At 43.4% G+C, this 23,574-nt stretch overlaps 1 protein-coding gene across 1 annotated transcript in view; it reads right to left on the bottom strand.

Annotated features, from left to right (window-relative positions):
- Nucleotides 1-4,568: 4,568 nt before the first annotated feature.
- The window catches only part of LOC147701016 (phospholipase A2 inhibitor and Ly6/PLAUR domain-containing protein-like), a 773,169-nt gene continuing 754,163 nt past the window's right edge, over nucleotides 4,569-23,574 (bottom strand). The window contains exon 8 of the mRNA XM_086929290.1: nucleotides 4,569-4,795. Coding sequence (XP_086785416.1) covers nucleotides 4,605-4,795 — 191 coding nt within the window. The 3' untranslated portion in view covers nucleotides 4,569-4,604. The remainder of the gene's footprint in view (nucleotides 4,796-23,574) is intronic.

Genomic DNA, 23,574 nt, shown 5'->3' on the forward strand with positions numbered 1-23,574 from the left:
CCTCGTATTTTTAATTCACCACGTTATCCTCACAGCGTGCACTACGCTTCGTTAACTTAAAAAATCAAATTGCGTTTTTCCAATATGGCCGCCGCGCAAGGTTACGTTGCGTGACCTTGCGCTATTGTGTCATATCCTGCTCGTCACAGAAGAGCCTCCACCAACTCGTTGCTGCCTCGCGCGCTTCCCTCTCGCGCTTCTAGCATGGAATCTTGCTGCTATTCGTAAGATGTAGCGCCTTACAGATTCAACAGGCAACGAGTAAACACAAGAAAATTCTCCATATCACGAGGTATGCCGCTATTCAATATCCGCTTACCGGAAATCCTTCAAAGTTTTCTTTTCCTCGAACTCCACTTCAATCACCGTTAAGATAATAGTCCACAGTAATTCTTCCCAGATTTGCTCAAAACGGAACTATTAAGTAGCCTTGGGTTCTTCAGTTTGGTCCATCGTCGCCAATTGTAAAGAAGGTCTTAACCATATGATGTAGTACCAAGCTTTAATGAAGCAAAGTAATTAATACAGGTGAGCGCCAGGGAGCAGCCGCTGCCTTACACCACGGCTCTGCAACTGCCCCACAAACATAAGATGCAGCACACACATTCCAGATGGCATCATAACATTCTACTATAACCCACAAGCCTTAAAGGTAAAGAGCAACACAACACACTTGCGTGTTTTTCTTGCAACAAATGGTAAGCTGGAATGTAAGCACTGCCTAGTACCTAGTAGCAATATACAGTGTGTGAGCAAGCACAGCTTGGTGTCACAACTGTCTTACACTCTTTTCACTGCCATGGGGTGCATTATTCTGACAAATATGATGGCGTCTGGAAGAGGACTGGCTCAAGGCCAAATTTAGGAAACTAATGTATCAAACCTGGACTGATTTTCTGTAGCAGAGGAAGATGGTATGAAGCCAGTGAACAACAGGGATGTCAGTCAGCAGAGAGGTACTTAATAACACATCCCTTGACCTCTGAGAAATGGAACTGAAAAATCTCAAGACAACCAGTGATATTAAATATCTGACGGCTGGATAAGTTACATTCATCAGAAATCTATTTCTTTGGTGACTAAAAACAGCATATCCTTCCTGAATGGTAATGGCTTTTTCCAGCCATGTGTTCAATCTCCCCTTTTTCCGGTAAAAAAGCCAGATTTTCATGCACCCTGGCCTGCCCCCGCCCCCCACTATGCAAATGCTCTAAAACAACAAGCATTTACAATGCAACGGTCTCGCCTTTGCAAAAGTTAGAGCTATTGGCATTGTAAATGACAACATTTGTATTTATGTGTTGAAATTTGAAAATAGATAAATAAATGGCATTGTCATTTACAATGCCAACAGCTTAATCTCTCGCAAATGCGAGACCTATTGCATTTGCACCCACACACAGAGAGCCACACACACGCAGAGCCACACACACACATACACACACACACACACACACACACACACACAGAGCCACACACACAGAGCCACGCACACACACACAGAGCCACACTCACACACACAGATCCACACTCACACACACAGAGCCACACTCAAACACAGAGCCACACACACACACACACACACACACACCGCCACACACACACACACACACACAGAACCACACACAGCCACACACACACGCACACACAGAGCCACACACACACACACAGCCACACACACACACAAAGCCACACACACACACACACAGCCACACACACACAGCCCCACACACAGAGCCACACACACACACCCCCCCACACACACACACAAACACAGAGCCACATGGACTGAATGTTAGGCCGGCTCATGCTTAGCTAAGTCAAACTTCTAACTCGGCTCTGACACGCCTCTTTCTGCAAATTCTCCGGCTTCTCTGCCTCTATGTATGATTTGCAGGTTACCTGGACAAAGAATGCCGTTAAATTGTCAGATTTGTAAGCCCCGCATCTTACATATGGCACACAGATGCTCCAACTGAAAAATCAAAAATCAAAAAAATACGCCTAATCAAACCATCTCCTGCTAAGCACGATTATGGAATCCCTTACCTACAGAACCCAGGCTCAACTCCTATGTGCCAGACTTCTTAAAAATGCTTAAAACCAAGCATTTTCAGACACACCTAAATAACTAATATTGTTCAAAACGTTACTTTTTCTATATCCTAACCTTATTGTTTCTTCCACATAACTGTAAAAACTCTGCTGCTCATTTGGCTAGAGAAATGCTAAACATATATTTACAGGGAAAATAATGCCATATATTTACAGGGAAAATAATGACCGCCCAAATTCAAAATAGGGTTGCTTTATACCTGCCAACTACTTCAATTAAAGTTCAAGGCCAATCTTCCGCCTGTATGAAACGTTCTACCCATGAACGTCATTTAGGGTCACCAGTCACAGCTGCGACCTCTGGCTTGCCTCATACTACCCCCAGCACTGTCACTGCGATCCCCTGACCTTAGAGAACAGTAGCTACCTTGGAAAAGAATAATTTATTGTTCCAAGTAATGTGGATCATCTCTGTGCCTCCTGTTGCCCCTGAACAAATGAAGAGAGTAAGAAACAAATACAGGGGACAGGGAGAGAGGAGGTAAAGTTAAACGGCTTTGAGACAAAGGAAGGGTAAAATAACGTAAGGAAAAGGACACTACAAAGACATGGGTGATCAAAAGAAAACACAGGTGGATGTATGCTTGAGAGAAACAAAGAGGGTTGAAAGAGACACCAATATTATTGTGACAAACAGGTGAAAAAACACAGGTAAGGGAGTAGGAGGAGGGAGAAAGATGACTGTAAAAAGAGATAGAACAGGTGACAAAATTAGGTGAGAGAGGGGAAAACATGTTTTATGAGGAGATCAGTGAGAAAGACACAGTTAAGGTAGAAAGGAGGAGTGAACAAGAGTCAGCAACAGGTGAGAAAGACGTGACAGAAACTAGAAATGTTAAACAGATGACAAACAGCTGCTGGAAGTTGATAGCATGTCAAATGCCATATGCTATCGGGGTTAAAACAAATTGATGCACTTCCACTACCCCTCATATTTTGGTGAATTGACGTCTATGGTTCAACCTATGACAGAGGATCGCAGGCCAAGCACGGGATGAGATGATAAAAAGGTGAAAATGGTTCACAAGTAGTTCCACACCTGGTCAGAGATAGTAAGTAATATTTAAGCGCAATTGTGCATCCTTGGCGAGACAATGGCATCTGCAAGAAAAATGACAGTTTCATCACTATAAATATAATGAGCAGAATTTGCCAAAAGGAAATACAGATGTACAGTAAGCAACTTCAGAGAATCGTAATCAACCATAAAGATATCCACAAGACGTAAACAAACTGTGACGACACCAAGGTTGACGGTATACTCAGGAGTCAGCTGGTGGTGGTGTAGAAGAACAGTGTGGGGGGGTCTCTGCACCAAGAGACGTAGGGTGGTCTCAAAGGTATTTTATTCTGGGTGGGCAGAACTCCTTAGGACTTGACCAATCTTTGCATAAATATTACAATCTCATAGTCCTGGTTCACCCGTTTCAGACGTTGAGAGTGTGAACATGTTTGTGTGTATTCTCCATTTCCGTGGTTTTAGGGACCCCTATGAATGACACTCAACAGCCAAATGACAATTTCTTTAGAGAACACGCGCTTGCCATCTCCAGAAGGCAAGAGAGGGGCGCTCCACACCACCATGATTCTCCGAGGTCATGCGGAAATATCTCTGAGAAATGCCCCGTCATTTTCCGACTGGGGGGCATGTTTTTCTTTCTCTCCTCTTCCCATTGGCTGGAATGTAAAATTCCAGCCAAAGGGAAGAGAAGAGAAAGAAATGAAAAACACACCCCTCAATCCCAAAAAGACTGGGTTTAAATGGACAGACGTCCCTCTTCTCCAATGGCTGGCCTCCGTTTAGGAATCCAGCCAATGGAGAAGAGGGGCGGGTTCAAGCCCCACTCTGGAAAACGTAAGATCTCGCCAGCGAGACTGCGCAAGCGCAGCCTACGCAGGCCAAGACCTAAAAATGATCTGCTCTTCAATTGCGCATAATCTATGGGCGCTGAGGGTAACTGTACGGGAGTGGGAACAATAGAGAAAGATTGTTCTCTTCGACAATGTCTCATTCCATAGCCAATGAACATGAGCTTTGAAGTCACCACCAGCTCCCCTATATGATTTAGCAATCCTGCAGGAGTCCCTGCCACTTTTCCAAGGACATGGATGGTTAGGGAGAATGAGTATGACAAGGATTAGCCTCATCTCAGGGTCCTGATCTCCACAGGTCCATAATGACCATATGTTCAGCTCCTTAAGAAGGAATGCAAAGTCGTAACAGGAAGCCTTTTGTGGCACATCTCACATTACTAGGCGTGCCATTAGAGTACACTGCAATGTGATTCCATTAAACAAATTAAACAAAAGCAGTATTGAAGGCAGTTCTCAGAGGCTATGATGAGGAGTGAAAGAACAAAAAACAGCGTTTATTAAAACTACAGTTGTGTGGATGAACGTCTGTGAGGTTTAGGACAAAGGTGCAGCTATCTGAAAGCATGTGGAACGTCAAGTGTGGTGAGGCAGGAAGGGTCTTTGGTCATATCAGGCTAGTGTAGGAGCTTCAGCAGGAGCAGTGTGAGGGCCACGAGGAAGAGGTTGTCATCTCGACAGAGTCCGCAATCCTTGCATATGATCTGGGTCTCTGTGAATACGTTGTTCTCAGATGTCCTGGTAACACCCCTGCTACAAAGGTCTGGACTCGCACAACCACGGAAGGCAACATTGGACTTCTCTACACCTGTGACAGAACAAAAGCATTTTATTCTTTGTACTTTTTTGTTTTATTTATTAAAAAAATAAATTTCTAAAATATATTTATATTACTAATAATAGTCATGTGTCCGTCACATACAATGATTCACAGTATATTACATTCAATCTCGATGTTAAAGTACTTCTTTCATAATGATGGTGGGAAATGTTCATGTTTGTGAGTACCACAAAAAATTAGAGCTGTTTTAGGGGGAGGAAATATTTAGATGGGAGAGTAAGATTAATATAAATTCTCATGACACAGCATATAACTGAGACAAGCTTAATAGTCAAAAGTTTAACAGAATATCAACTAATCATTAAGGTCAACCACCATGACAGTGTACTTGAGTACACAGCATTGTATTCTCTGGTCATCCTTTTGTCTGTTTGGTGTGACCCCCACTGACTTTGTGTACTTTTATATGTTTGTGCTTGTTTTTCATACTTGAACTCCAACCCCCACATGCATCAACCTATTTAGGAAGTGCAAACGGTGCGAATCAGTAAAATCGGCCGTTTGCACTTCCTAAATAAGTTTTTGGGATGCATCATGCATTTTTGTGATATTCGCTATTTTTAGCGATTTCCAAAAATGCGATTGCTTTTAAGGAATCGCAAATTTGCGATTCCTTAAAAGCAATGCATGATTGTTTTTCTGATTGCGAATTAGCAATTAGGAGGTGCAAATTACCACGAGGTTGAACCTCGTGGTAATTTGCAAAAAGTTTTGAAAAGCTCAAAAATGAATTTTTTAAACTTTCATGTTTCAGACACACATGTCCTTAGGACATGTGTGTGTGAAACATGCACTTCAAATTACATTTCTGGGGTGCAGGGGGGGTCCTTTGGACTCCCCTCTGCACCCTTGGAATGCATTAACAAATTGCGATTTTCAAGAAGAAAATCGCAATTTGTTAAAGCCTTCCCATTGATCCCTATGGGCCTTTTGGCCCATAGGAATCAATGGGAATTGTGAATTCGCACTTTGGAATTCGCATAATATTTGCGATTCGGTAAAAATTGCGATTTTTACCGAATGCGAAAATATACATGCATCCCATTTTGCGAATTCCAAATTGCGATTCCCTATTTTTCGCAATTTGGAATTCGCAAAAGGCCGGATGATGCATGTGACCGCAAAAAATAATTTAATGATTTCTCCTGGCACAGGAATTTCTAAAGAGAGCTACCTTAGATAAGTCAGTGGCACCGCTGGCGGCTGGCAAGGAACCGGGATGGTGAGGCAGGTTGAAAGAAAAAACAAACAAACAAAAGAGTCTCCTTTTTCACAGTCGCTGCCTCTCCTCCGTTGTGGCTTCTCTTTCTAGTGAATCCCAGAAGCAGAAAGCACACAGGCTCCCGCTAGCCAATCACAATGCTGCAATGCATCGTTGTGATTGGTCTGAGCACTGTGGTTCGGCGCTCAAAGGAGGACTGGGAGCCTGCGCATGTTCTCCACCCAGGCTGTGTCTTACATGGAGAACATGCAGAGAGCCCATGACTGTTTGACCGGTCCAAGACGGCCAGCCAAACCGTCACGCCCACTGTAGAGAGTGCCCACCACTCCTCCCCTTGTGACACCAGCCCTGCCCCGCCCTAACACAACCCCCAGCTACGAAAAAGAAAATGATAATAAAAATGTTATAATTTTATTTTTCCTTTTTCCACTGCTCTGAGAGCAGTGGAGCAACGCCCCTCGCCTTGGTGGAGGAGATGCCCTTGAGTGGCGCAGTTACCAATTGTAGGACTTTCCATCCAGCCACAGTTGCCCAGATTTAGCTCTACCTATCCACTGTTTGGTATATTTGTACTGCCTATGAGATTCAATCACATCACTGTAAAGACTGTGCCACTATTTTGCAAAGCTATGTTGCTGACTGGTCACTGTCAGTATGGTCAGTGTCGGTAAACTCACTCTAGAGTTTTTTAATCTTGAAGCATAAGTTGATGCTGAGCATTTCTTCTGAAGTGCAATGATTCACTTTGTTCCTTATCTGAGCCAGTCTTGAGGCCGAGATTGCGGTTGTAGAGCTGTGTTATTGTGCTTTTCTCCGCTGCCTTATCACTCAATGTCAAGATTTTAGGTCTTGCCTGGCGACGCAGCGCAAAAGCGCTGTAGCCAGCGAGATCTATTGTCGCTAACTTGCCTCCCAAGGGAGACAGGGGATGGGTACGCGCAGGCCGGACTGGAAATGTGAACGTGCCGCGCTTTGCACATCTACTGTCCCCCTTCCGTCCACGAAAGCGAGCTACATGACGTAACTGCACCAACAAACACACACATGCACCAGCCGCCCAGGCGAGCATGGCGGGCTTTTGCTAAAAGAACAGATACTGGGCGTGCTTTCGCTAAAACAACAGTGGAGTGACCTTATGAGCTACAGCTGTGCGCCATTTCAATATGTACATTCAAACAGGTGTGAGCCTCATGCGCGCTCCGCCATACTACATGCCACGCTACACCCGCTAATAGCACCTCGCAAATGGGAATACAGTTCTTAAGTGGACCTCTACAAGAGAAGCCTTTAAAGGAGTTGCTTTTAAGTATGCAGGAAAGTGTTGATGGATCACAGGACCCCCTGCACTACAGTCTCTGCTGATTTTTCCATCCATGTGTCAAGGGTCTTTAAAGACATGGGAAGGAAGCATTGTCTGCATCTGCTCAGTGGACCTGACCATTCATTCCCTGCTAGCCAACTTGAGACTGCATCTCAGCCTCCAAAAAAACCTGTGATTGCTAACCGGCATCAACGGTAACCCACCACAGTGTTACAAGCCCAAACAGAAAAAATATTTCACCATTCAAAGGCTACCTAGTCCAAACTGTCACTGAAAATCATTACAGTGCACACTAGAGTAATCTTTATATTCCCCACACATAAGTCCCACTACTAACTTCAAAGAATGAAGAAAGGGCCATATGTATCAAACCTTTTGCGATTCGGTAAGGCCGAAATTCGCAGAATTTCGTCCTTAGCGAATTGCAAACAGCCTTTTTACCGATTTTGAAATGTAAGAAACATTAGCAAAATAAGGAATTGCAAAAAATTGCGATTCCTTATTTTGCTTAAGCATTTAAGGAATCGCAATTTTGTGATTCCTTAAATGCAATGTATGAAGATTTTTAGACTTACGATTTCAGGTTTAGAAATTGCAAATTACCACCAACTTGTAGTTGGTGGTAATTTGCGATTTCTTGTAAATATGCACAATTGTGCATTTGTGAGGGTGGCATATGACGCACATACATGCCCATTGGGGATGTATGTGCCCCATATGCACACACATGTAATTTACAGGGGAGCAGCAGGGTGTCCTTTAGACACCCCTGCACCCTTGCAATAATTCTCAAATTGCGATTAGCAAATTGCGAATTCGCAATTTGAGAATTATTTCGCAATCATTCCGAATGCATTGGAAATTATTCCTTAATTGCGAATTCGCAAAATGCGAATTCGCAATTAAGGAAGATTAAGGAATCGCTAAAAAAAGCGAATTTCTTCATACAGACCATTTTGCGATTCCTAAATAGCGATTCCTTAAAAATCGCTATTTAGGAATCGCAAAACGGAACTATGATACATATGGCCCTAAGACTGTAATGGCACCACAGCATCCCTTAACTATTCCTGCCTCTCTCAGAGATCCTAAAATATGTCTCAAAGCAATCTGGTTACCTCCTCGCAGCAGTAAGACATAGAATATTTCCTTGATTGTGAGCATAAGTACAAGGAGGAAGGCGGTGCAGGCTGTTTATGAATGTTTTTAAAATGTTTTGAAAAAAAATTACATTTAGATTGTTATCCTTTATTGGGTTTCTGGTATGAGTGCCCTCCCCCCCTCCCTCCCCATGTTATCCTTTATTGGGTTTCTGGTATGAGTGCCTGCCCCCCTCCCTCCCCAGGGACAGGATAAAGGATCTGTAATCCCGGCAGTTGGGAAACTCGTTCTGGCTGGAGGGAAAAGTGAGGAGAAAAAAAACTCACAGGTAGTCTTGCCCGAGTATAATCCAAAGCAGGCCGGCCATCCCCATCGCTGGTTCCCCTGGGGGCAGCCCCATGGCAGCTAAACACATCAGCATGAGCCTGTGGTCCGACTCAGCCCATTCTCACCTCCTGAACTCCATCAGCGCCTGCTTCGGCAAGTTCTATGTGTCCTGCGCCTACAAACACACACACACCGGCCGCCTCCAGCCAGTGCACGCGAGGATGGCGTGCTTTCGCTTTCACTTCCTCCGGCATTTCAGTACACGCTCAGGTTCTCCTGCCCACTCTTCCTCCATCGCAGCTCTCTCCGCTCCTCTCCCAGCCTCCTCTTCGACTCCCTCTTGTCTTCCTCCCTGCCCTTTGAATCACCTTCCTCTCCCCTTTGACTACCTTCTGCCTCTTCCCAGCGTAGCCCCTCAATGCTCGATGACCCTCAGCAGAGTGCAGCCCTCGCAGGGCCACGAGGATGGAGAACACACGGCCCTGCTGCTCAAGAGGACCGATGTGTGGCAGAATGCAGGTACTGCTAGGATCTCCTGAGGGCATCATGGAACCCCTCGGAGACTCCTGGGGGTTGGACAGGGGACACCTCTTAGCCCCTTCGATGCTTGTGACAAGGTCAACTCGCCATGGGTGTTACCTGCGCTGTGCTTTTGACGAGTTTACCTTGTCACAAACAATGGGATTTTGCAAATGGCAGCACACAGTGGGAATATACAGTAGCAATGATGTGGTTAAACAGACAATGGAGAAACATCTGTGATCTCCAAAGGGGCTGGACGGAGGCGAAGCAACGAGCATGGAGGACTCGGACAGGACAGTGACCTGCTGCCTCTTCCAGGACAACTTTCCCTCGAGCCCCCGCACCCCAGCCTTTCTCAGTCTCCCGCCATGGGATCCTCAAGGTCCCCTCTTTTGCCAGACCCCGAACTGAAAGCAGTCACCTAATCACTTCTCAACCGCTTACGGACCCTCAATGCGCTCCTGGAGGCCGTGGAATCCAAAGGAGCTATGATGGGGGGGGGTGTCCCACTGTTCCCTTGCTTGGCGGAACTATGGGTGGGCGGCTTGCCCGCAACGCCCCAGTGGCTACTCTGCAAACTCTTCCGCTGGCCTAATCTTCAGAGCCCTGCAGAGCTCAACGTGCTATTGGGATGCAACATTTCGGGAGGTCGGTCGACAGTGTCTGCTGCCTGCTGAAACCCCTACCTCTACAGTCGTCGGTGCGGGCCAGGTAAGCTGGTGACGGGGGTTGGGTATAATGGGAGAGAGAGATGTGGTTGGAGGAAGAGACCAGGGCAGTGTTATGGGAGGTAATGTAGTGTTGATTCGGATTCCAGTCCTCGTGGGGCATAGTCAATGCTTCTGGTGGGCAGTGTCTCTAGAGTAGTGACGAGCCCTGTGTCTGCGAGCGAGAAGACATAGCAGTTTCAGGACAAGGAACAGGGAACAATCCTCCCAGTCTAAATTCTAAGTAGCTTGTTGTATTTGGCCTTGGGTAGGATTTCAGTCTTATCGAGAATGTTCTGAAATAGAGATGGGGAAAGCTCAGGAAACTACTGAGGAATATGCAGTTCAATGTGATATCCCGGACTAAGTAACCCCCAAGTGAAATCTTGGTTCCATTGACGCTGCAAACATAATTAACACCAGACTGTCAAAGTACTGTTCTAATTGTAGGTTGTGTTTAGGCTGCCACACTAATACCAAAAGATTTTAAAGCACCTGCAATGACGTGGGGCTTTCAAATATTTTCAAGCTGCGTGAACAGAAACTCAACAACGTGCCCAACCAAATATGTTTTCTCATTACTGGGATATGGAGTACTTACTGTTCAAAATTATGTAATGACTGTATAGCCATGCGATAAGTGTGGTTACTGGCCTAAACAGGGACATATAAACAGCTATGTACATATAAGGGGGATGTCAGAAAGTGGATTATTAGTGTTTGAAAGGGCACCTTTACCAGCTTTATGAACATACACGTGTTAGGTTTCAGTGGAGTTCTAAGAGAAAAGCTGTACAGCTCCATGTAACAGTTGCATAATCTGCAGGCAGTTCCACAGAGAAATGTGTGTTAAGTTCAAAGAGAACAAAGCATGTTATAGTAAAAAAGCACACTAAAATTACCAAGCCAATTTAGAACAAGCAATTGCAATGCAATAGGTCTCGCATTTGCGAGAGTGTGAGCTATTGGCATTGTCAATGATAATGCCATGTATTTATATGTTGGTTTCAAAACAAATAAAAAAGGCATTGTCATTAACAATGCCGAAAGCTTAAACTTTTGCAAATGTGAGATCTATTGCATTGCAAATGCTTGTTTCTTCTTGTGAAAGGTAGAAGCGCTTTTTACATTAAAAGATTTGATCGATGAATCGGGCTAAATGTGAGTCTTAAAGATGAATTCCCTAAACCTTTCTAAAAATTCAGAGACTCTTACCGCTGTATAGGCGCTGCCTTCTTTTGCCCTGGGACACCGCTTGGGATATTGCCTCAGACCCAGCCCGCCCGCCTCCCGCCGTGTGACCCCTTCAAGCAATCCCGGGAATCCGGCTGTCGAGTGGAGTGTGGGCGTGGCACAGGCATAGGACCACAACACCCAGCAGGCTTAGCTGGACATACCGCGACATTTCCGCGCCAGGAGGCGCATAAATCAAGTATCACCCCGGTCGAATGGGTGAAACCTTTCTAAAAATTCAGAGACTCTTACCGCTGTATAGGCGCTGCCTTCTTTTGCCCTGGGACACCGCTTGGGATATTGCCTCAGACCCAGCCCGTCCGCCTCCCGCCGTGTGACCCCTTCAAGCAATCTCGGGAGTCCGGCTGTCGAGTGGAGTGTGGGCGTGGCACAGGCATAGGACCGAATGAATGTGGAGGTTGGAGCACCAACCTCAAGACTTGGCGCCAAATTTAACACGAAAACACAGTTTTCTTATTAGTTTTGTTTCAGTTTATTTGATTGATTCATGTTCATTTAGAAACGAATTTCCTGGTAAGTTAATCCATATTGATTTTTAACAGACATAATATCCATCTTATGTCATGCGTACATTCAATGTATAATCCATTTTTCTATACACCCTATGCATTTCGGGTCAAACTAACAAACGTGACCCTTCGTCAGGGGTCTGTAAAGGAAAATCAGACAGGACCAGATTAGTCACTCGCTACTGTGTAAAACAATGAAAATGCTCTCAGCTTATCAACATTACATTACTGCGTTTGATATCGGTTATGCGCATTATCTGTGGACCTTGTTGCAATCTACTCAATGCCTCATGATAATAAAGAGTGGATGAGCATATAAACACGGTGTTGACTCCCCTTAAATTGCTAAACTGGGTCTCAGTGGCATATTTAATCATAACGCTGAGTTACAGGACTTACGTGAGTTGGGACGCAGCGCGCGTCTCCGAAGGGTTTCTGAATGAAATTGACCGCGAAGGATCAACAGTCCTAATAGGCTGAATACTCGGTCACGTGCCCGCGGCCACATCCAATCATGATGCGGTAAGCGGGACATGTGACATGAGTGAAACGGCTTCATAACAAAGTGAATATCGGAAATGAAGTTGCGTGATATACTGAGTATGCAATTACACTAGAAATTACTACAGCATGATATTAATGGATAATGGGCAAAAAATTACGTAGTTAAATAAAACTAAATCGAAATTTGAAGTCATCACATCAACATTGAAAATGTACATTACCAATTGAATGCGGGGTACAGTATGTTGCAAAAGACCATGCTTGAAGATCAGTCCAATTATAGAACCCAAGAATGTTCGATCCTGTCATTCAGCCCAAATGGGTATGAGGAGTTCAGTTTTTTCATCCAATAATATTCCGCTCTCAACCTTTGTTTTATTGGATCCATGTCGGGGCGCTGTTGGATTACCTCGACCACAGTAAATTTTAATTGCGAGATTTGGTGATTCATCTCTTTCCAGTGAGTTGCCACAGCTGATTTTAGATTGTTGAGCCTGATATTGCTCTTGTGTTCCGTGATTCGAATCTTGACTTTGCGCTCAGTTTGGCCTACGTATACTTTGCCACAGGGGCATTTTATTAGATACACACAATTAGCAGTGTCGCACGTACTTGAGTGTTGTAGTTCTATTGAAAAGCCTTTGGTAGGATGCATTAGCGTTTTACCACATATGACGTTGTTGCAATGGGTACAGTTAAAACATTTCGACATTCCTTTCCATGTTTTTTTCTCCTTAGGCGGAGTATTCAAAAGTTCCTTCAAGTTTTTTGATCTTTGGTAGGCGAAAGTGATGTGTTCACTATATAATTCTTTCAAATCTGGTTCTGTTTGGATCAGATGCCAATGTTTTCTGATGGTCTTTTTTATTTTTTCTGAATCCGAAGAATATTTTAGAACACATACCGTTTTTAGTTCAGTTTGTTTGATTTTAGGTGTCAATAAGTCTGTTCGTTTGAGTTTATCTACTTTCATAATGGCTTGTTTGAGAACATCCTCTGGGTAACCTCTTTGTTTGTACTTGGAAGTTTGATCTTTGATCGCATTAGGAACTTCTTCTTCAACTGATATGATTCTTTTAAGTCTTATATATTGTGATACTGGTAGATGTTTTTTTAAGGCTTCAGGGTGGAAGCTCTGAAAGGATAGGCAGGCGTTTCTATCAGTGGATTTCCGAAACACTCTTGTAGTGATCTCATTTTGATTAAGTGTGATGTGTACATCCAGGAAAGATATGCTTTCGTTTGAAATGGTGTGGGTGAACTTGATCCTTTCATTGTGACTGTTCAGATTCTTAATGTTGTTTTCCAAGTTCTCTTTGGATCCACTCCATATTAAAAAAATATCATCTATGAAACGTTTGAATGTCACTAAACCTTCAATCCATGTAGGATTTTCGAGAATGTGGTCTTTTTCGAATTTTTGCATAAATATATTTGCATATGAGGGGGCCCCCCCAAAGCCCATAGATGTGCCATTCGATTGGTTATAGAACTGACCTTTCCATTCAAAATAGCTGTGATACAGCGCAAACTGCATCAGCTCCATTAGGAAAATTCTCTGATAGTCTTCAAGTTCACTGTGTAGCAAACTCCACTCTATAGATTCAATGCCTTCTTTGTGCGGAATCGACGTGTACAACGAGACCACATCGATGGTACATAGCCAGTAAATCTCACCTTCTTTTAGTTCCACATCGTTCAAGATAGTTAAAAAGTCTGTTGTGTCCTTGATGTACGTTGTGCTTTTTTGAACAAGAGGTTGTAGAAATTCATCCACGAATTTGCCTACTGGTTCCGAGATTGATCCACAGGCCGAGACTATGGGTCTGAAAGGTGGTCTAACAGGGTCCTTGTGAATCTTGGGCAACATGTATAGTTGCGGTCTTCTTGGGTACTTGAGATGGAAAAAAGCATGGGTTTTTTGGCTAATCCATTTCATGGTAAGTGCATGATCAACAATCTGATATAACACGTCTTGATATTCTTGTGTTGGATCTGAAGATAATGGTAAATAAATGTCTCGGTTTTGAATGTGGTTGTTGACACTCTCATTGTAGAATTCTGTGTCCATCACTATGAGTGCTCCTCCTTTGTCTGCTCTTTGGAAGGTTAATCCTTTGTCGTTGCACAAGTTTTTCAAAGTATTCCATTCTTTGGTATTCAAATTGTGTTTTTTTGGTTTACTGAAAGGGATTTTTTGGATGTCTGACATCACAGATCTCTCGAAAGCTTCTAGAGTTTTATGGGTGGTGGGTGCACAGAAAGTACTAGGCGGTTTGAATTGCTGATCCCAAGTAGGAATCACGATCTGAGGATTGATGTCTTTAAAGTGGTGTCTTAGTTTCAAATTTCTGAAAAATTTGAACAATGCTATTTCGGTTTCACCTGTATTGGACCTATACGTGGGGACAAATGTGGTGCCTTTGTTCAATACTTTCTTCTCCATATGCGTCAATAGTTTGGAGGAAATGTTGATTACTAAGTTGTTTTCTGTACTTGGCTCCGTGTCCTCTTGGCCACTTCTTCCTCTGTTTCTTTTCTTTTTTGCCCTTCTTGTTGTAGGGTTGGCGGTGGTTCGTTTGCTGCTGGGCTTATGTCTAAAAAAGCCGTCTGTTGGTTGCTTGGTTGACTGGTAGAGGGTGTCTCGGTTTGTTGGATGGTTTTAGCGATGGGTGGTCTAGTTTGTGCGATATCTGCGTCCGATACCACGCTTTCCTGTGATGATGTCGTCGTAGATTGTTTCTTTTGAGGTTGTGTTTGCCATTTGCGTTGGTGATAAATCTCCGCCCATGTATACACCTCTTCTAATTTATAGTCTAAAGTATCACGACGATACTTTCTGATTTTCCTTTCATTCACCTCTTTGGCGTAACGATCAAGTTTTAAATTAACCTCTTCCAATGTTTTATCAAGATCCGGAATTTTATTGAGTTCATCTTTTAAAGTTTTGATTTCTTCTTCTAGTTCAGTTAATGCCTTCGAAAGTTCTTCAACTATTAACAAGATCAGATCAAGAGAGCATTTGTTCAATATCTGGTACCATTTTTCTAGAAATCTTTTGTTATTGTTGCAAAGCATGGGCTTAAGCGCTATCCTGAGTCCCCTCGGTATTCTCTGATTTTTGTGGTAATGTATCAACGTGGTTGCGTGTAACCTTTGATTGATTTCTTTCTTGCTCATGTATTCAAACTGTCTGAGAATTTGAACTGCAGTCGTTTTCTGAGGAGTGATGTGTCTGGTCTCCTGTATGAGCCCATAGATATCTTTGGCTTCATCTGCTGAGTATACTAAAGTTTCGGCTCTGTTGGTAGTTGTGAGTGCTATGTCATCCAATTGCATTTTGAGGGTTGGTGCTTGAAGGATTAGGTATGACTTGAAATAGTAACAACGGAACTGTTATCCTAAGCACTCTGTTTCTGTGAAGTTTTATCCGTTTTAATAATTCTGGAGGTAGGAGCCTCAGTCGTCGCACGCAGTCAATGGACGTGCCTAATACACGAATGAATGTGGAGGTTGGAGCACCAACCTCAAGACTTGGCGCCAAATTTAACACGAAAACACAGTTTTCTTATTAGTTTTGTTTCAGTTTATTTGATTGATTCATGTTCATTTAGAAACGAATTTCCTGGTAAGTTAATCCATATTGATTTTTAACAGACATAATATCCATCTTATGTCATGCGTACATTCAATGTATAATCCATTTTTCTATACACCCTATGCATTTCGGGTCAAACTAACAAACGTGACCCTTCGTCAGGGGTCTGTAAAGGAAAATCAGACAGGACCAGATTAGTCACTCGCTACTGTGTAAAACAATGAAAATGCTCTCAGCTTATCAACATTACATTACTGCGTTTGATATCGGTTATGCGCATTATCTGTGGACCTTGTTGCAATCTACTCAATGCCTCATGATAATAAAGAGTGGATGAGCATATAAACACGGTGTTGACTCCCCTTAAATTGCTAAACTGGGTCTCAGTGGCATATTTAATCATAACGCTGAGTTACAGGACTTACGTGAGTTGGGACGCAGCGCGCGTCTCCGAAGGGTTTCTGAATGAAATTGACCGCGAAGGATCAACAGTCCTAATAGGCTGAATACTCGGTCACGTGCCCGCGGCCACATCCAATCATGATGCGGTAAGCGGGACATGTGACATGAGTGAAACGGCTTCATAACAAAGTGAATATCGGAAATGAAGTTGCGTGATATACTGAGTATGCAATTACACTAGAAATTACTACAGCATGATATTAATGGATAATGGGCAAAAAATTACGTAGTTAAATAAAACTAAATCGAAATTTGAAGTCATCACATCAACATTGAAAATGTACATTACCAATTGAATGCGGGGTACAGTATGTTGCAAAAGACCATGCTTAAAGATCAGTCCAATTATAGAACCCAAGAATGTTCGATCCTGTCATTCAGCCCAAATGGGTATGAGGAGTTCAGTTTTTTCATCCAATAATATTCCGCTCTCAACCTTTGTTTTATTGGATCCATGTCGGGGCGCTGTTGGATTACCTCGACCACAGTAAATTTTAATTGCGAGATTTGGTGATTCATCTCTTTCCAGTGAGTTGCCACAGCTGATTTTAGATTGTTGAGCCTGATATTGCTCTTGTGTTCCGTGATTCGAATCTTGACTTTGCGCTCAGTTTGGCCTACGTATACTTTGCCACAGGGGCATTTTATTAGATACACACAATTAGCAGTGTCGCACGTACTTGAGTGTTGTAGTTCTATTGAAAAGCCTTTGGTAGGATGCATTAGCGTTTTACCACATATGACGTTGTTGCAATGGGTACAGTTAAAACATTTCGACATTCCTTTCCATGTTTTTTTCTCCTTAGGCGGAGTATTCAAAAGTTCCTTCAAGTTTTTTGATCTTTGGTAGGCGAAAGTGATGTGTTCACTATATAATTCTTTCAAATCTGGTTCTGTTTGGATCAGATGCCAATGTTTTCTGATGGTCTTTTTTATTTTTTCTGAATCCGAAGAATATTTTAGAACACATACCGTTTTTAGTTCAGTTTGTTTGATTTTAGGTGTCAATAAGTCTGTTCGTTTGAGTTTATCTACTTTCATAATGGCTTGTTTGAGAACATCCTCTGGGTAACCTCTTTGTTTGTACTTGGAAGTTTGATCTTTGATCGCATTAGGAACTTCTTCTTCAACTGATATGATTCTTTTAAGTCTTATATATTGTGATACTGGTAGATGTTTTTTTAAGGCTTCAGGGTGGAAGCTCTGAAAGGATAGGCAGGCGTTTCTATCAGTGGATTTCCGAAACACTCTTGTAGTGATCTCATTTTGATTAAGTGTGATGTGTACAAGGAGGAGCACTCATAGTGATGGACACAGAATTCTACAATGAGAGTGTCAACAACCACATTCAAAACCGAGACATTTATTTACCATTATCTTCAGATCCAACACAAGAATATCAAGACGTGTTATATCAGATTGTTGATCATGCACTTACCATGAAATGGATTAGCCAAAAAACCCATGCTTTTTTCCATCTCAAGTACCCAAGAAGACCGCAAGTATACATGTTGCCCAAGATTCACAAGGACCCTGTTAGACCACCTTTCAGACCCATAGTCTCGGCCTGTGGATCAATCTCGGAACCAGTAGGCAAATTCGTGGATGAATTTCTACAACCTCTTGTTCAAAAAAGCACAACGTACATCAAGGACACAACAGACTTTTTAACTATCTTGAACGATGTGGAACTAAAAGAAGGTGAGATTTACTGGCTATGTACCATCGATGTGGTCTCGTTGTACACGTCGATTCCGCACAAAGAAGGCATTGAATCTATAGAGTGGAGTTTGCTACACAGTGAACTTGAAGACTATCAGAGAATTTTCCTAATGGAGCTGATGCAGTTTGCGCTGTATCACAGCTATTTTGAATGGAAAGGTCAGTTCTATAACCAATCGAATGGCACATCTATGGGCTTTGGGGGGGCCCCCTCATATGCAAATATATTTATGCAAAAATTCGAAAAAGACCACATTCTCGAAAATCCTACATGGATTGAAGGTTTAGTGACATTCAAACGTTTCATAGATGATATTTTTTTAATATGGAGTGGATCCAAAGAGAACTTGGAAAACAACATTAAGAATCTGAACAGTCACAATGAAAGGATCAAGTTCACCCACACCATTTCAAACGAAAGCATATCTTTCCTGGATGTACACATCACACTTAATCAAAATGAGATCACTACAAGAGTGTTTCGGAAATCCACTGATAGAAACGCCTGCCTATCCTTTCAGAGCTTCCACCCTGAAGCCTTAAAAAAACATCTACCAGTATCACAATATATAAGACTTAAAAGAATCATATCAGTTGAAGAAGAAGTTCCTAATGCGATCAAAGATCAAACTTCCAAGTACAAACAAAGAGGTTACCCAGAGGATGTTCTCAAACAAGCCATTATGAAAGTAGATAAACTCAAACGAACAGACTTATTGACACCTAAAATCAAACAAACTGAACTAAAAACGGTATGTGTTCTAAAATATTCTTCGGATTCAGAAAAAATAAAAAAGACCATCAGAAAACATTGGCATCTGATCCAAACAGAACCAGATTTGAAAGAATTATATAGTGAACACATCACTTTCGCCTACCAAAGATCAAAAAACTTGAAGGAACTTTTGAATACTCCGCCTAAGGAGAAAAAAACATGGAAAGGAATGTCGAAATGTTTTAACTGTACCCATTGCAACAACGTCATATGTGGTAAAACGCTAATGCATCCTACCAAAGGCTTTTCAATAGAACTACAACACTCAAGTACGTGCGACACTGCTAATTGTGTGTATCTAATAAAATGCCCCTGTGGCAAAGTATACGTAGGCCAAACTGAGCGCAAAGTCAAGATTCGAATCACGGAACACAAGAGCAATATCAGGCTCAACAATCTAAAATCAGCTGTGGCAACTCACTGGAAAGAGATGAATCACCAAATCTCGCAATTAAAATTTACTGTGGTCGAGGTAATCCAACAGCGCCCCGACATGGATCCAATAAAACAAAGGTTGAGAGCGGAATATTATTGGATGAAAAAACTGAACTCCTCATACCCATTTGGGCTGAATGACAGGATCGAACATTCTTGGGTTCTATAATTGGACTGATCTTTAAGCATGGTCTTTTGCAACATACTGTACCCCGCATTCAATTGGTAATGTACATTTTCAATGTTGATGTGATGACTTCAAATTTCGATTTAGTTTTATTTAACTACGTAATTTTTTGCCCATTATCCATTAATATCATGCTGTAGTAATTTCTAGTGTAATTGCATACTCAGTATATCACGCAACTTCATTTCCGATATTCACTTTGTTATGAAGCCGTTTCACTCATGTCACATGTCCCGCTTACCGCATCATGATTGGATGTGGCCGCGGGCACGTGACCGAGTATTCAGCCTATTAGGACTGTTGATCCTTCGCGGTCAATTTCATTCAGAAACCCTTCGGAGACGCGCGCTGCGTCCCAACTCACGTAAGTCCTGTAACTCAGCGTTATGATTAAATATGCCACTGAGACCCAGTTTAGCAATTTAAGGGGAGTCAACACCGTGTTTATATGCTCATCCACTCTTTATTATCATGAGGCATTGAGTAGATTGCAACAAGGTCCACAGATAATGCGCATAACCGATATCAAACGCAGTAATGTAATGTTGATAAGCTGAGAGCATTTTCATTGTTTTACACAGTAGCGAGTGACTAATCTGGTCCTGTCTGATTTTCCTTTACAGACCCCTGACGAAGGGTCACGTTTGTTAGTTTGACCCGAAATGCATAGGGTGTATAGAAAAATGGATTATACATTGAATGTACGCATGACATAAGATGGATATTATGTCTGTTAAAAATCAATATGGATTAACTTACCAGGAAATTCGTTTCTAAATGAACATGAATCAATCAAATAAACTGAAACAAAACTAATAAGAAAACTGTGTTTTCGTGTTAAATTTGGCGCCAAGTCTTGAGGTTGGTGCTCCAACCTCCACATTCATTCGTGTATTAGGCACGTCCATTGACTGCGTGCGACGACTGAGGCTCCTACCTCCAGAATTATTAAAACGGATAAAACTTCACAGAAACAGAGTGCTTAGGATAACAGTTCCGTTGTTACAGGCATAGGACCACAACACCCAGCAGGCTTAGCGGGACATACCACGACATTTCCGCGCCAGGAGGCGCATAAATCAAGTATCACCCCGGTCGAGGGGGTGAAACCCTTCTAAAAATTCAGAGACTCTTACCGCTGTATAGGCGCTGCCTTCTTTTGCCCTGGGACACCGCTTGGGATATTGCCTCAGACCCAGCCCGCCCGCCTCCCGCCGTGTGACCCCTTCAAGCAATCTCGGGAGTCCGGCTGTCGAGTGGAGTGTGGGCGTGGCACAGGCATAGGACCACAACACCCAGCAGGCTTAGCGGGACATACCGCGACATTTCCGCGCCAGGAGGTGCATAAATCAAGTATCACCCCGGTCGAGGGGGTGAAACCTTTCTAAAAATTCAGAGACTCTTACCGCTGTATAGGCGCTGCCTTCTTTTGCCCTGGGACACCGCTTGGGATATTGCCTCAGACCCAGCCCGCCCGCCTCCCGCCGTGTGACCCCGTCAAGCAATCTCGGGAGTCCGGCTGTCGAGTGGAGTGTGGGCGTGGCACAGGCATAGGACCACAACACCCAGCAGGCTTAGCGGGACATACCGCGACATTTCCGCGCCAGGAGGCGCATAAATCAAGTATCACCCCGGTCGAGGGGGTGAAACCTTTCTAAAAATTCAGAGACTCTTACCGCTGTATAGGCGCTGCCTTCTTTTGCCCTGGGACACCGCTTGGGATATTGCCTCAGACCCAGCCCGCCCGCCTCCCGCCGTGTGACCCCTTCAAGCAATCTCGGGAGTCCGGCTGTCGAGTGGAGTGTGGGCGTGGCACAGGCATAGGACCACAACACCCAGCAGGCTTAGCGGGACATACCGCGACATTTCCGCGCCAGGAGGCGCATAAATCAAGTATCACCCCGGTCGAGGGGGTGAAACCTTTCTAAAAATTCAGAGACTCTTACCACTGTATAGGCGCTGCCTTCTTTTGCCCTGGGACACCGCTTGGGATATTGCCTCAGACCCAGCCCGCCCGCCTCCCGCCGTGTGACCCATTCAAGCAATCTCGGGAGTCCGGCTGTCGAGTGGAGTGTGGGCGTGGCACAGGCATAGGACCACAACACCCAGCAGGCTTAGCGGGACATACTTGATTTATGCGCCTCCTGGCGCGGAAATGTCGCGGTATCACCCCCGTCTCGCGGGACGCGAGCGGGACGCCGGGCGAAGCCCGGGCAAAGGGCGGGCCCTCTGAGGCCCTCAGAGGACGAGGAGGTCGGGTTGGGTACACCCCCTTATCATCTTTGCCCAACGCCACTTCAGGTAAACTTTTATTATCACCTGAATGTGTCTAAAAATCTCCCCTGCTACTTAGTATACAAAGCCTAAACACCTTTCACGACATAGAGCTTACCGGGAGACCTCTGATTTCTCCAATCAGTGCTTGCTATCGCACCCCGGCTACAATTACACCGCAATGTCTACCAGGGGAAGTAGAAGCAAAACTGCTGCAGCAAACAGTACATCCATCATTGGCCCCATTGACAATTTCATCACGAGAACTCATGACGCTATTGACTTAAGCATCTCTCTCCTCGAAAGAAGAGTCTCACAAGACTTAGAAGCTGCAAAGCGTAGGGCCTCATATGAACTATTAACAACTAAACGTTCCTCCCTTGGCGAAATTTTGTTGGCAAAAACTCCTGTTAAACAACACGAACAACAACTAGGCTGCCTGCAAGAAATACGGCCTGATATTCATACCATTCCTAATGAAATCAATTTATCGGCCACAGACCCACTGATTGACTGTGATTCTGACACGAGTAATGATCTTGAAAAGACACCAGATCTAAACATAAATCTTACTCCGGAAAACACAGAAGCGAATAGTCCTATACTATTAAGACCCACTGAAGAGGGCGCTATTCGTAAACAGACTCAACAACCAATAATAAGTATCCCTCCTGCTGCAAAATTACGTAAAAAATCTAAAGTTCCATCTAGAAAAACCACAATCAAGTACCCCACAGCCAGTGGAATAACAAAACAACCCGACCCTTCAACTGAAGCCATGCAGGAAAAGGTCCAGGAGTATATAAATAACCTTGATGCATCAGTAAAACAAATAAAAGATGACCAACTAATAGAAAGTGTCGGCAATCTCCTGGCGATCTTCATTTCACCAATCGAATCTAGACTGACTCAAATTGAAAAGAAACTTGAGGAACTCATCGTTGTTAACAAAAAGACTCTCACTAGAGACATTGTACCTACCAACACAGCAGGAAAAGCAAATATCAGTAAAACCACCACTACAAAACAGACAGAAAAAGTTACATCATCTGTAGCCAGAACAACAAAACCAAACCACAACCAAATCCACTTACTCTAGTAAGCAAAGATAATTCTACAAACAACCCTACCACAGGAAATGGCCCAACTCTAAGTACAACCACTAGCACTCAGCCGGTAACAATTACTCCAGGAAAGACGACAATACCATCTCAGGAACAAAAAAAGAGACACAACCATTCAACCTCTACTACCACAAACTCTCAAAATCCCCGGCTAACACATGACCCACCATATAATTCAAGGCAGATCCCTTCAAGAATTAATCTTCCTCCCGAATGTGGTGCTTATGTATTGATTCTGGTTAACGTGCCTAGGCTTAGGCATGATCAAGAGGAAACTTACTCATCTTTGAAAAATAAGATCCTGCATTGGTTGATAGCAAACTGTAACTATCCGATAGAATGCACAGGAGAAATAACCATGTACAGAGAGTAGGATGGATAGGCCCTTTAAAGAAAAAATTCGAAGGTGATTGTGTATCTATAAGCTTCAAAAATCCACAATGGGCCGAGAAAACTCTGGCTAGAGCCCCTCCACCCTCGGTCTGGGAATTTAACACTACCTTACTCCCGCTGGGGTACTTCTATAGGCATCTGATCACTGATGTACCAACAATGGAATCTAATCTAGCCACCCCTTTTTTCGATCACCATCCAATGTTTGTAAACAACTCCCCCTTTTTACAGCAGTATCCCAAATCTACATATCCGAACATTCATATGCAAAGACATCAACCACAGGTCCATTCTCATTTCACACCTCAC

Source organism: Lissotriton vulgaris, chromosome 7 (genome assembly GCF_964263255.1).
Source record: "Lissotriton vulgaris chromosome 7, aLisVul1.2, whole genome shotgun sequence".
Classification (NCBI taxonomy): Eukaryota; Metazoa; Chordata; class Amphibia; order Caudata; family Salamandridae; genus Lissotriton; species Lissotriton vulgaris.